Source organism: Hordeum vulgare, chromosome 5H (genome assembly GCF_904849725.1).
Source record: "Hordeum vulgare subsp. vulgare chromosome 5H, MorexV3_pseudomolecules_assembly, whole genome shotgun sequence".
NCBI classification, from domain to species: domain Eukaryota; kingdom Viridiplantae; phylum Streptophyta; class Magnoliopsida; order Poales; family Poaceae; genus Hordeum; species Hordeum vulgare.
In genome coordinates, this window is record NC_058522.1 from 158,225,951 (window position 1) to 158,240,134 (window position 14,184).

At 47.6% G+C, this 14,184-nt stretch overlaps 1 protein-coding gene across 2 annotated transcripts; it reads right to left on the bottom strand.

Annotated features, from left to right (window-relative positions):
* Positions 1-5,503: 5,503 nt before the first annotated feature.
* Positions 5,504-11,567, bottom strand: LOC123399309 (calcium-dependent protein kinase 29-like). 2 transcript variants are annotated; one of them, XM_045093724.1, is made up of 8 exons: positions 10,820-11,567; positions 10,257-10,380; positions 10,031-10,174; positions 9,788-9,940; positions 9,589-9,704; positions 9,335-9,502; positions 8,883-9,104; positions 5,504-5,934 (listed from the first exon to the last, which is right to left on the bottom strand). In XM_045093724.1, exons 1-8 carry the CDS (start codon positions 11,378-11,380, stop codon positions 5,743-5,745), a joined length of 1,680 nt encoding a protein of 559 aa, XP_044949659.1. In that variant the 5' UTR covers positions 11,381-11,567; the 3' UTR covers positions 5,504-5,742. The 2 variants fall into 2 exon arrangements, with proteins under 2 accessions (XP_044949659.1, XP_044949658.1); XM_045093723.1 differs by lacking the exon at positions 5,504-5,934 and adding an exon at positions 6,315-6,660 and having other exon boundaries at positions 10,820-11,560.
* Positions 11,568-14,184: the final 2,617 nt, after the last annotated feature.

A 14,184-nucleotide genomic window follows, 5' to 3' on the forward strand; every position in this document is an offset into this window, starting at 1 on the left:
TCGTCTCGGTCGGCGGCACGTTCATGGTGGGAGCAGCAGCAGATGGGACAACCTCAAGGACAGGCGCCAAAGCTGGCCCTGACCCCCTTTGGCCGTCGTCCTCCAGATGAATCACCTCCGAAGAAAGCCCGACTGAACAACATGAAATTACAGAAAAAGGGCAAGATTAAAGAGAGCACTCGCGAAACAATAATACAAACTCTCGGAGTCGTGACAATGTACCTTGCTGGGATGTGGCAGCGTTATCCGTATCCATGGGATCATCGTCCTGGCGCGGCACAGAGGTGGCGGAGGTAGCAGCTCTGTCGAGTAAAATCCACTCGACGGATAAGCATGAGTTCAATCAGATACTGAAAGAGGATGGGAGAACAAGACACTTACGCTGAGGCGACTGGAATAGTGATCCTCATCCGAGGCAAAGCTTTCCGAGGCTTAGGCCCACTAGGTTTGGCCACCTTGGACGGCTGGTCCATGGGCTCGGCAGCAGCGTCCCTGGTCCTCTTCACACTCCGAGCACTCGGAGCCACGGGAGGAGATGGCGGAGTACTCGGGGCCGCTGGAGGAGCCGGCGGAGCCGCGGGATCATGATGGCGCTTAGTTCGATGCTCTGATGGTGGAGGTGGCGAGCTCTGCTCCCCAACCTCCGCCTCCTCCTCTTCGGTCTCCTCCTCCGTCTCCCCACTGTCGGAGACGTACTCGGCGCTATCCACGCTGCCCTCCTGGCTGCCCTCCTCTTCCTCAGCTGGATTCCCGTTCGAGACGGCAGAATACCAGTTGGTCCACTCCTGCACAAAAAACAGTCGGCAACGTCAGGCGGCGGTAAAAGAAAAGCAATAAATCTAAGTAGATTGAAAGCACTCGACAAGATGTGCCCACCTCATTCGGAGGAGGATTATCGGCGCGGAAGGGCTTCACCCGCCGGGCTCCTTGGGGGTTGTCGCATGCGCCTATGATGCCGCGGACCCACGCTATCACAGTATCCCCGGTCACGCATTCTGGATGAGTCCGACTGGAATCCTCAGGACCCGCGTAGTGCCACATGGCGTGGTGTCGGGCTTGCAGCGGCTGGATGCGTCGACCCAGAAAAGTCTCCAGCAAGTCCGTGCCGGTGACTCCCTTGCGGACGACGGCTATCAGCGCGTCGACGAGAGGCTGGATCTGGATGTTTTCCCCCTTTGAGAGCGCAAGTTCTCTGGGAGGGGCCAGACGGTCTAGGCTAAAAGGTGGCAAACCAGTCGAAGCATTCGTACAAGCAATGTCCTGGCAATAGAACCAGGTCGATTGCCAGTTCCTAACTGACTCGGACAACTGGAGAGGGGGGTAGCTACTCTTTGTTTTCTTCTGGAAGCCTAAGCCCCCGCAGAGCTGGAGGAGATGGGTCTTATCGTCCGACTGGCTAAGCTTTTTGATAGTTTGGGACCTAGTGGAGAAGACGTACTTAAAGAGCCCCCAGTGGGGGGGACATCCAATAAAGCACTCGCAAAGGGTGACGAATGCGGCAAGATGGGCTATCGCGTTTGGAGGAAAATGATGGAGCTGCGCCCCGAAGTAATTCATGATACCTCAGAAGAAGGGGTGGGGAGGCAAGGAGAAGCCCCTGAACACATGGCTGAGCAGCAGAACGCGCTCCCCCTCCTTCGGCGTCGGCTCCGTCTCGCCCTCCGGCAGCCTCCACAACTTGTTGACGATCATGCCGTGCTCCACCAGCTCCAGCAAGTCGTCCGCCGTCACCGTGGAGGGGAGGAAACCCCCCTGGATCCAACCTACCGGCAGTGCCCGCTGTCGCCGCTGAGCAGGGGCCGCCCCCTTCTTCTTCTTCTTGTGCGACTCGAGTTTGCTGGTCTGCCCCTTCTTCATGGCAAAGGCAACAGGTCCGCACAGGAGGAGGTGAAGAAGGAGACTTGGGGCGTGCAGAGAGCTGCGGGAGCAGCGGGGTTAATGCGAGGAAGATGAGCAGCGCAACAAGAAATCCCCGCCGGAGGGGCATATATAAGCTTCCGACTGAGTCGCTAATAGGTGGCCCCGAAATCTTATCCCCCCGACCGGCTGCTGCGATGTTAGTGGAGAAGATAAAGGCGCGATAATCGAGGCGTCAAAACCTACTCGATGGCGATGTCGTCATCCCCGCTGAGCGCGCGGCAACCGAAATTTGAGGATCCCGGAAAATCCGCCGGTGTCAGTTTGACCGGTCACATCGAAAGATTCTGCGGAAGCACTCGGTCCCTGACGGTTCGTTTCACGGGTATATTCACTCGGATCACTGGTTGAAAGGATAAAATGGATCGAGGCAAACAACGCCAAAGTCACATCCATACTAGTCGGATCCATACTCCACGCATCACTTCATCGTTCCAACCCCGATCCATTCGGGGACTAATGATGGGGTTATAGTCCCAGGGTAGGGTCATAGGCCTGCCATATAGGTCCTACCCAAGGACTACCCTTCATAGAGGACAGGGCCCTTAGACAGTTCCTACTGAACTAAGGACTCCCCCATCATCCAGTCGGTGACGAGCATTCGGAGTGTATTTAACGTACCGACTGAATTCTACTATGTACATCGTAACCTCCCAGGAGGGCAACGGTCATACATTTTCATACACCATTATTAGCATTTAAGGCGTACGTTACCTGTAACATAGGCATTTATTCGCCACTATTCCACCCCTGTCCACCGGGCCATTATGAAGGGCAGCGCACTCTATATAAGCCGCCCTTCCCCACTGGTGCAGGGGTTGGCATTTACTGTAATCCTATATTCCACTCGACACTAAGCTCCCAAGAGCACTGAGACGTAGGGCTTTTACCTCCACCGTAGAGGGGCCTGAACTCATACAACCTCGCCGTAGCTAAGGCTCTGCCCATCCTTTTGTACCCTACACATCTACTGTCAGACTTATACCCACGACATTACTCAAAGTCAACTCTCCACTCTGTGAAAGAATATTGGACCCAAGCAAAAAATATCACAATTTAACAATGAGCACTATGAGCAATTGGAAGATGTTGTTTGAGCATATTAGTCTCGCGCAAGATATCATTGAAGGTGAAAGCACTGACTCGCCTTGCAATGCAGCGGAATCAGCCAACCTATTGGATCCGAGGTCTGATCGATCAAGAAAGATAACCTGAGTTTATTTAAGAGCACAAAGAACAATATCCATAAAAAAAACCTATAACTCGATGCAGAATTGTGGGAATCATGGAGAGACCACTAGCAGAAGAGGGAAGACGAATCAGCGAGTTTCAATTGTCCAGTGTCCACCATGGTTGTCCTATAAAAAAAATTCGGGAGCAAGGAGGGGAGTGATGAAGGAAAGCAAAGATAGTGGAGATTATATGGACACGAGGTTAAAGGAGCGGCGTGAATGGACACCGTAATTGACCCAAACACATCGATTGCTATTAGGCATGTGCCAATGCATCGTCTCTTATCTCGTTATTACAGAAACATTAATAATTTAAGATACAACCGTGTCAATGCATTGTTTCTTATGAGTTGTATCTACATTTAATAATTTGGAGTAGTGCATGCATATGATTAGGCTAGAATCATTTTTCGCGTATGACCACGTGCAAGGGTTGTATGTTAGCTAAGATACAACCTCACTCTCTTTCATTATTAACTAGTACGCCACGTCAGCAAAATGCCTATGAAACCGCACTAAGAAACTAGCATTTGCACAGACCTTACTGGCCTCTTGTAACCGTGATTCAATTGTTGAATCGACGGAGTCGAATCAATAATGGACGGTCTACTGCCCTCAGCTCTGCATCGAGACCCTCTCGGCAAAGACCCAGATCTGGGTCCTAGCGGCCCAGCCCCCGGCGTGGCTTCGTGGTCTTCTGTGTGATGACGGTGAGGAGCAGTTTGGACGGGGGGGGGGGGGGGGGGGGGGGGGCGACGCTGACGACGTGTCTGCTGCAGTGTGATGGCAGGAGCTTTACGGGCATGTGAGGGTCCCGCCGGGCCTGTGGGCCCACGGGTCTTGTATGCTCCTGCTATTGTGTCCGATCGGCTATCGTCACTGACGGTGGACGTTCAGCCCTCCCGCGTGCCGATGATGCTGCTCCTCTAGTCTCGGCGCATTTTCATCGCTGTGCAGACCTCACCTTGTGGTGTCGTGGTGAGACGGCGTGGAGGCTTCAAGACCGCGTTGGCGCAGGGTGGTGGCTGGTTTGGTGGCAAGCTTCGGAGCGTCCGAGGGTAAGGTGGGCATCGGGGAAACCCGTGTTGGCCTGGTCGACACCGATGCAGTGGCACGTGTGGGTGCCGCCGGACCTTCTTGGAGGGCGTCGGGGGCTACCCTTCCTCTCGCCTCGTCGTGTACCGGAGGAAACCCTTGGCACCAACGTCGTCATCGTCGTGTTCCTTCTTGGATATGTGGATTGATACCGGCGTTTCGGAGTCTTGGAGCTTGTTAGGAGCTCTTCTATGGGCGTAGTGGTCGCGAGGCTTTTTCGTTTTTGTCGATCCATCATTGTCGGAATTCATTTTTTTTCTTTTTTTATTTCTTTCTTTCGGGTGTGACTGTGTTTCTTCCGCCCCAAGATCTATAATTGGATGTATCGGTTGATTCCTTTGTAATACAAAGCGGGGGGAAACCCGTTTTCGTGTTTGGGTCTAGAAGACTGAGCGATGACTTTGTTCATGAGCATAATGCACCTCCACTAATTCCCCTCGTGTAACTTGGCCGACTGGGCCCGGAACCCGCTCCTCCGGCCGATTCCCTTCACCGAACCGGATGGACGCCTTGCCTCGATCCCAGACCTCCTCCGGTCGATCCAATCGACCTCCTCACATCGGGATTGGACTTTTTTTGAGAATCGCATCGGGACTGGATGGATGAATGCTCAACTGTCGCTCCTCTCTATCTCTCGATAGTCGATGGATAACGAACCGCACCCCTCATTCACCGAAGCGCATGGCTAGAATGGGCTGTCTTACCACCCAGTTAACCACAGGGCGCCATTTCGGCCTCTGGAGCTGATGCCCACAGGACGGCAGCCCAATATGTACCACACGCGGGACAGATCACTTCACAAAGAGATCCATCGACCAGAAACACCTAGATCGTGAAAACGGACGGCTAAAAAAAACATGACACGCTCAGAACGCTCTCTTTAGGCTCGGTTTTACTATCCAAAATTCTGATTTTAAAATAAATATTTGTCATGAGAATTTAATTTGTAGGTCATGTACATCTATGTATATGTTGTTTTTGTAATTTTCTATTGTTCCATTGCCAAAATTGATCGACGCGGCAACACGCGTCAACCATGATCTAGTATGTAGTAGAACATATGACATGGTATTGTGGAGGCATATACCCCTTTCGTTTTTAAATATAAGTCTTTTTAGAGATTTTACTATAAACTACATAGGGATTATATAGACATATTTTGAAGTGTAGATCCATTCATTTTGCTTTGTATGTAGTTTATAGTAAAATCTCTAAAAGTACATATATAAGAATGGAGGAAGTAATACATGTATTTCACAGAGTTCTTTGACATTCGCATTTGAAACAATCAGGATTAATGACTTCCATGATCCTTTTACGTCAAAAAATGTGATGACCACTAGAAGGAAAATAGATACACTAATTATATTCTCTCTGTTATGTACTCCCTTTGTATTTGAATAATTATAGTTGAAAAGAACTAAACTAGTTCTTTCCGGCTACAATTATTTTAAAACGGAGGAAGTACGAGTCTGCTGCAAGTGGAGTCACATTTTTCTCATATAACATCCCTTTGTCCTTTCCCGACGCCACCTAGCGGGCTGCTGGGATCAAGCTTCAGGGACACGTCCTTGAACATCTTGCGACTGAGGGTATTGAAAACTGCTCTTGAGTACTGTCGTGATGCGTTCCTCCAGTCCACTCCGGCCTTCATCATCAACTCGAACTCCTCATAGCTTATTTTGCCATCCTGTAGTACAGGTGAGTGGTTGAGTTAGCTGATATACTTACTCAACTACTCCCTTTATACCTATACCTAAATACTTGTTGAAAAAAACTAGTATAAGTTTCCCAGCTACAAATATTATGGTACAGGGGGAGTAGTTGCCTAATCATTCTGGTTTCTGATGCTTCACATAATGTTTTTTAGATAAATCGACAAGACTAATGACTATTCATTTAGAAGAATATAATTTACCATTTAATTAGGGAATAACGATTAAAAACCAGATCCAAAATGCACAAAGCCCCCACTAGTTGTCGAGAATAGTGAAACACAAACACAAATATGTCATCGAACATTGACCAGATTACCAATCTCGCCAAATCATACCATTGACGGCCCCTTCATCGAACTAGCCATGTCCGACTTGACCAGCCGGGGAAGGACGATCATGAACTCAACACGCTTTCCAGGAATGACAGAACACCACAACAAGCGTTGCACCACCACCTCACGAACATCAACACCATCGAAAGGGAAGAGAAACCACAACTCATATGGAAGGAGGAGATACTATCCACCCTAACTTTGGCATCATAGAGCATGCACCTGTAGGACTACACGTTGCACGAAGCCTTTGATGCTCTCAATACAAGAATAACCAGATGCCGCCAAATCGCCATTCACCATGCTGACATGCCCTACGAAGCAACTCGACACCTCCTTCCAGAACACCATCCCATCATCTTGCACCTACAAGAGGACGGTATGCCACACGACATGACTTTCTTGTACCTCAAGGTTCATGGGGCGACTAAGGGGGCGTTTGGTTTGAGGGCAAGGCTAGGTTGGCCGAGGACATCCCGAGCCACCTAGTTAGGAATAGACACATTATTTTTGTTTGGTTGGATGGGATTTTATAGGTTGGATAAGCACCTTTTATTGTTTGGTTGGAATGATGAGAATTAGAAAGGTTGTTGTGATGACTCTTTAGTATGAAATGGTGGGATTACCGAAACACACACATATTTTTAGCTTTTTTTGAAATCTGATTATACTATGTTCTTGTATTGTACTCAGTTTTGTTACCATTCGAAAACAAACATACAAATAATTTTTTTATATGGAACTGCAAAATAATAATAATAGTTATACTATATGCAAAATAATAATAATTTTTTTCATATGAGTTACTTTGAAATACAAAAATGGTGCCACAAATAATTCAATCAGACTACCCACTTCCCTCCATAAATGTTTGGAACCACAACCCAGACAAGAAATAGCCACCCAACTGGACCACCCAAATCCAGCTCCATTTGGCACACCTCATATCTACCCCATATGTGGTGCCGATATGGGGATGCCTGGACAAGCGGCTACATCAACCTAACGGGTGGGACCCTATGAAAACACATTGTTCTATCAGCTTCTTGCTATGATTTGGTGAGAACGCATTCATGACGTCGCTCTGGCTCACTGTGTGAGGTAGCAAAGTCAACTATTTAAGTCATTCAACAAGGGAAACGCTAACTGCCCCCATTTGGCCTCATCTCATTTCTGTTCATGCAACCACCACTCCATCCTATGCTTCCCGGTCTGCTTTGACCTCCCTGTCGCCATGGTCGATGGAAAAAAACCCTACTAGAATATGGTCACACCCTGAACATCGAGCGGAGATTGATGACCTGATGTGCGCCACCCAACAGTGTTCTGCCGAGGAGACACGTCTCACTACTCAAAAATTTACAGGGAAGGATGAGGTTACATAGGGGTTGAAGGATGTGCCAACTTTTTGCAGGGAAGGATGAGGTACCATAGGGGTTGGATGATGTGTCAAATTTTTGGAGGGAAGGATGAGGTACCATAGGGGTTTGACGATGTATCAGACGACGAGGAGGAGGCACCGAAGGACAAGGAGGAGGAGGCAAATGAGGCGTCCATCATGAAGGTTGTGTCTGATGGCTATGATATGAAGGAGGCGGAGGTAAAGTTCCAACACATCCAAGCCGCGAAGGGGACGGTGCAATTTGGGGTGCAACAAAGTGTACATCCTTGACTAGATCCTATCAAACTGAGAGGTGATCGCAAATCGCTACCATATCCAACTCGCACATGTGAGGCGGGAGCAGTTATTCAAGGACCTCAATGATGAAAAGAGGAACTAGAGATTCGCCACGCCGCTAGTCACCATGAGGTAGATCTAATATCTCTGATGACGACAACTAAATTATGGCAGTTTGCCTGTTTTTAGCTTGTTTGCTTCATGTAACATGTAATACATATGATAAAATGAATGTTGAATAGCTAGTATTGATTTGAGGATGCGCAAATAGGGTTTCTAATTTGGATGATAGAAAAATGAGGGACAAACCAGCGATGTCCGGCAATGCATTCACATACATTTAGGGGACCAGATACTCAGATTTATCAAGTCCGGCTCGCGATGCTCTAAATGCAGCCAATGACCACCACACTGTGATCCAGGCCCTGACTTGCTAGCCAAACCTAGCCATATGGACGGTAAGGCCACACCCCGCCCATATAAAGGTATGGCACTACACAACCAATGTAGGACGTTGTATAAAAAGGTTGTGTAGTGTCGTCCTGGCAAGCCAGCTAAAAGGACTGGCTCCGAACAACATGTTGACGTTGTTGCCACCCGAGCAACATCCACAACTTTGCTGCTCTAGGGCCTTCATCGACTTTTCTTGCGAGCTCCGACCACGCCGTTTTCGCATCTGCCGACGCACCACAAGTCACCGCCAACCCGGATAACCATCTTCGCATCTAGGGTGTCCCCCACACATCGCACTCGAGGGAGAGCCCCCCGGCCTTCCATGAGAGGAGGTGGCGGATGGTGGCTGCGGCTAGAGTTTTTGCCTCCCATGTCGACTTGAGGAGCGACTTGGGGCACCCAAAAGTGTATTGTGGCATTTTCCTGTTTCTGGTGGTGTTATAGTGAGCTTGCTAACCTTGTCAATGTCAACGTCGAAAATGATGTCCTCGACGGCCTTCTGGTCCCCTCTTGGGGATAGGGCTTCCTTGAGCTCTTCCATCTCGATGAAACCGCTCATGTTCTTGTCGAAGTAATTGAACACCTTGGGGAGGTGCTCCTCGCTGCAGATTTTCTTCAGGTGAACGGAGACTGTCACAAACTCCTTGCAGTCCAAGGTGCCATTTCCATCTAAATCTGCCTAAAGATTGAAGGCACAAAATATTTAATATTTGAAGTTCAGTTTACCAAATTCTAAGATTTATGAATCACAAGGCAACTGGTGGTTATTAATTAATAGTTCAATGATATGGTAGTGGTCACATAATTCGGTATTTTGAAACACGACCATAGAAAAAGAACAACTCCCCAATGTGTGCATCCGAAGATGCTTTAGATTTTTTTGGTACAAGTGAGAGTGCAAGATCTCACAGCTTCCATGAGCATATCCACATCTGTATCGTGGACATTGTTCCCTATCATCTGTAGCCCTTTCCTGAGCTCCTCAATTGTCAGGTGACCATCCTTGTTGGTGTCCAGCATGTGGAACAGTTCCGTGATTGCTTCCAGCTCTTCAGCCGGCAAGTATTCCGCCACCACCTAGAAGATAGATACATATATATGTTCATCAAACTTCATTGTCTCATAAAATAATAGTTAGTAAAAACGATTAATCGTGAGCTCACAAGCAAGGCCTTCTTCTTAAACTTGTTCATGACAGTGAATTGCTTGAGCCTTAACCTTACTGCTTCCCCAAGAGGAATGTTTGGAGCAGCGGTGGCATTCTGTATCCATGGATGCTCTTCATTCTCGAAGTTGGTAAACTGTTGTTAGATACATGCTGACCATCTCCGAGAAGTGTAAGGAATTGCAAGATCTACTGACCTAAAACTTGTTGAGCCGTTAATCGGGTGTACGGGTTATTTTCAAGCATCATGCTAACAAGATCCTTGGCGTTTTCTGACACCTTTGGCCAAGGCTCGCGTTCGAAGTCGATGCGTGATCGGATGATGGCCTGCGCAATCCCTTCATCCGTCTCTACAAAAAAGATCAAAACTGAACTTGATCAGATTGTGGACATGAACACAATTGCGGAGTTCTATGCCACATCTAAGAATACGAACTTACCAGCCCAGAATGGAGGGACACCACATAGCAAAATATACAATATGACGCCTGCACTCCAGATGTCGATTTCCTGTCCATAGTTTCTCTTCAGAACTTCAGGCGCCATGTAGTAGGGAGATCCAACAATCTCATTGAATCTTTCACCTGAGGACCGCACATAACTAGAAAATCATGTTTCATATTTGTGATATGTATAAAATCATATTACAAGCTTAGAAGTTTATACCTGGCTTGAAGCACACGGAGAGTCCGAAGTCGATAACCTTGAGAAGGGAGCTCTCGGATGCATTGGCGTACAAGAAATTCTCAGGCTTAAGGTCCCGGTGCATAACACCGTTCTGGTGGCAATGCTGCAAAACGTGTTGTATTTCAGCCCCTTGATCGAGTGTGTATACAGATTGTGCTGATTATTTGTTTAAAGTTGGAAATAACGGATTCTATAGTTTACATATCGAAATATGTTACCGTATATTCTGAAGAATAATGACACATTCAGAGTTCAGTACTTATTCATGTAGGTAAACAAACATCATGAACCACATAGCACGTAAATATTTGTAATGATATTTGTGCATTTTAAATTTTGGGATGCTAAATTATGTTATTTGCGTAATCTTTAGAATACTTAGAACCGAGCTGTCTAAACTTCTACGTGTACAACGTCGTGTGCTACAACGTTAAGTTTCTTGACCATCTGAATCTGTCTTCAATATGTGTTATGTACGATGAGAAGACCAGTTAAACAAACTAACCAAAAACAAACTAAGAATTACACCTAGTACGACGTACCTGCACGACCTCCATGATAGTGCGCATGACAGCGGCGGCAGCACGCTCGGTGTAGTGACCGCGCACGACGATGCGGTCAAAGAGCTCCCCCCCCTCGCACACCTCCATGACGAGGTGCACAGAGTCGTCGTCCTCGAATGCCTCACGGAGCCGCACGACGTTCACATGCGAGGGCAGCGACCGCATGATGGCTACCTCGCGTCGCACGTCCTCGATGTCGACACTGCTCCGAAGCTTCCGCTTGCTTATCGATTTGCATGCTAGCTTCTCTCCCGTTGCCGCGTCCATGCATCGTCGTGTCACTCCAAATTCGCCGCGCCCCAACTCCTCGCCAAGCTGGTACCGCCGGAGGAGCTCCTCGATGTTGTCGGACGCTGCTAGGCCCTTGCCAAGCACCGTTACAGACGACCATGGTTGAGCTGTGGCACGGGGGGTGTCGGTAACCGAGGACACCGTGGAGAGGCATCGGAGATTGGCGCCTCCGAGGCGTCCACCGCGTTGCCTCGGAGATCCACCGCCGCGCCGCTTGAAAGACGGCCGGGCAACACAGCAGTTGCCCATGGCCGCTTGCGCGGCGTCACAAGGAACGTCGTTGGGCCGCACAGGGTGTGTCCTGTCCTGACTTCCGGTCGGGAGCGTGCCCTTGGCTATGTTCGATGGATGGTACAGACGAGTTGTGGCCGATCTCTCTCTTCCTCTCCCTCTAGCTAGGCAAGGAGAGGAGGAGAGAGATGGAAGGAAATTACCCTTCGAGGTGGTTGGTTTTGAAAGAAAGAAAGTCTCATTTTCCTCCCGACTTTTTTGTCATGGTTTACTATATTTAGGTTTCTCATTATCTATCTCATCTTTTTTTTAAGAACAAAAACTTCATGGATGAGATATTTTACAATACGTTTAGTCAATATGGGCCGTTAAGCTTATTTCGGGTAGTATGCTGAGTGGTCAGGGGTAGTTTGGGCACATCACCGTTTATCACTTCGCGAAGATGTGGCCTCTGAAATGTTTCCCACCTGGTCGCTCGTATTCCCTACCCCGTACCGTCGCCGTCCTTCGTCGCCATGGGCACCGGTTACCTCCATCGCAGTCACCTCTGCAACGCTGTGATGCCGTAGAGCGTCGAAGTGCTCAAGCCCTAGGCCGCTGCCCTCTCCCCGTCCTCCATGTTCAGCCCTCCCCGCACCCAACCCGCCTGGTGATTCGCTGGCAAAGTTGCGTTCGCGGTTGCCGCGCAGCGAGCTCCAAACAAGAAGTTCTCCACGGTGAGAAGCCCGCCCCTTTTGCCCTCCCTCACTCAATGCTCCATCACCTTTGCTTTGCTTATTGTGGTATGACCTACAGATCGACTGTGGCGCGCAGCAGCTCATAAAGCACTAGTAGAAAACACGGCATTGAGCCAACCACATTGGACCCGGATTGAATATAAACCAGTTCTAAATGGTCTGTCCGCTGGGCCCCCTCCCTGCAGCAAATGGCCGCAAGGCCTTTAGGACCGGTTTGTAACACAAACCGGTCCTAAAGGTTTTTGGACCGTTTGCTGCAGGGAGGGGGGCCCAGTGGATAGACCCTTTAGAACCGGTTTGTATCACAAACCGGTGCTAAAGGTTTTCTCATTTTTGCAGCAACTGCGGGGCCCCGCTGTCAGACCCTTTAGCACCGGTTTTTAACACAAACCGGTCCTAAAGCCCTCCTCTATATTCCATCCCGAGCTCAGCTCCATTTTTTCCAGCTCGAGCTCAACTCCATTTTTGCTCTCTCCTTCCTCTTGGAGCTCTAATCCATCCCCATTTTTCTCCATCATTTGTCAAGATTGTTGGCACCCATCGGTCCTACGGTTAGCATCAACATTCCCTCTTCCGGCATTGCAAGTTTTGCTCGTTTTCTTGCTCATTTCATTTTTGTTGTGCTAGCTAGGTGTTTGATGAAATGCCTAAGCTAGAGAGAGTTCATCATTTGTTATGTATACATATGCAATTTGAGATCAAATTTAATTATGATTTGTGGTTTTTTTAGTGTCGCGCGCCTTGTCCCCTTCCTCACCGCCGTCGATAGCCCCGTCACCGACACAACCTTGGTGAGCCTATTGTTTTTATTTACCAAAACAAATTTTGATTTATATGATTTACATATTTACTTGTATATAATTTTCTTATTGTGTAAGATTTTTTTTATATGTATAGCGCCATGGTTTTGATATCCGTCCCCGTTGGCCCTCGTCCAGTCTATGATTCGGATGTGGTATATTATCTTTTATAACTACATATTTTCATTTCCTGATTATATGACAATTAATTACGCCGACCAACTTGACATAGATATTTTTATCTAGGAGGTAGTGGAACCGGAAATGCCAATCGACCCTATTGTTGAGAAGTTACACTTAGTTAAACAAGAAAATGTTGGCCTGAAAGAAAGATTGAAAAAAACTGAAGAAAGGTTGGAAAAAACTGAAAGAGAGAAGATGACCTTGGAAAAGGTTCTTGCCGGTGTCGTCGATGGTCACAAGAGCGAGATGGACGCAATGCGCCTGAAGATTAGAAAGATTAGAAAATATGCAATTAGTAAAGAGGGTTGGTATCATTATGCCGTCGGGTCAATTGTTACCTTTGTTGCGATTTTGATCGCATTTGTTGTTGTTTTTAAATGCATTAATTAGAGAGAGTTTTTATGGTTGGTTTCAGTGTGTATTTTTATGAGAACTATATATGTATGGTCACTACGCTACTTTGGTTTTAACGTGTGATGAACTTTTTGTATTAATTAATTAATTTAGTCATGATGATTTAGCATAATGGTTTTTGATAAATTTATATAATGCAGATGAACCGGCAATGGATGTACAGTGATCGACGTCGTCCCGAATTCCTTAATGGCATGCATAGTTTTCTCAATGTGGCTGAGAAAAACAAGCAGAATGGATTTATTTTTTGTCCATGTAAAAAATGCTAGAATAAGAGGAATTTCCCTAACTCAAGAACCATACACACCCACCTGTTGCAAGAAGGCTTCATGCCCAGTTATTTTTGTTGGACCAAGCACGGAGAAAGAGGGGTTGTAATGGAAGACAATAAAGAAGAAGAGGATAATGATAACTATCATATGTTCGGTGAACACGGTGATACTGAAATGGGGGAAGACGAGCCTGAACTTGAGGACATTGTTGATGAGTCTGATGATGATCTTCGTCAGGTCATTCGTGAAGAACAGATAAACTGCGCAAGTGAAAACGAGAAGTTGAAGTTGGAGCACATGTTAGAAGATCACAAAAAATTGTTGTACCCAAATTGCGAAGATGGCCAGAAAAAGCTGGGCACCACCCTGGAATTGCTGCAATGTAAGGCAGACAATGGAATATCTGACAAGGGATT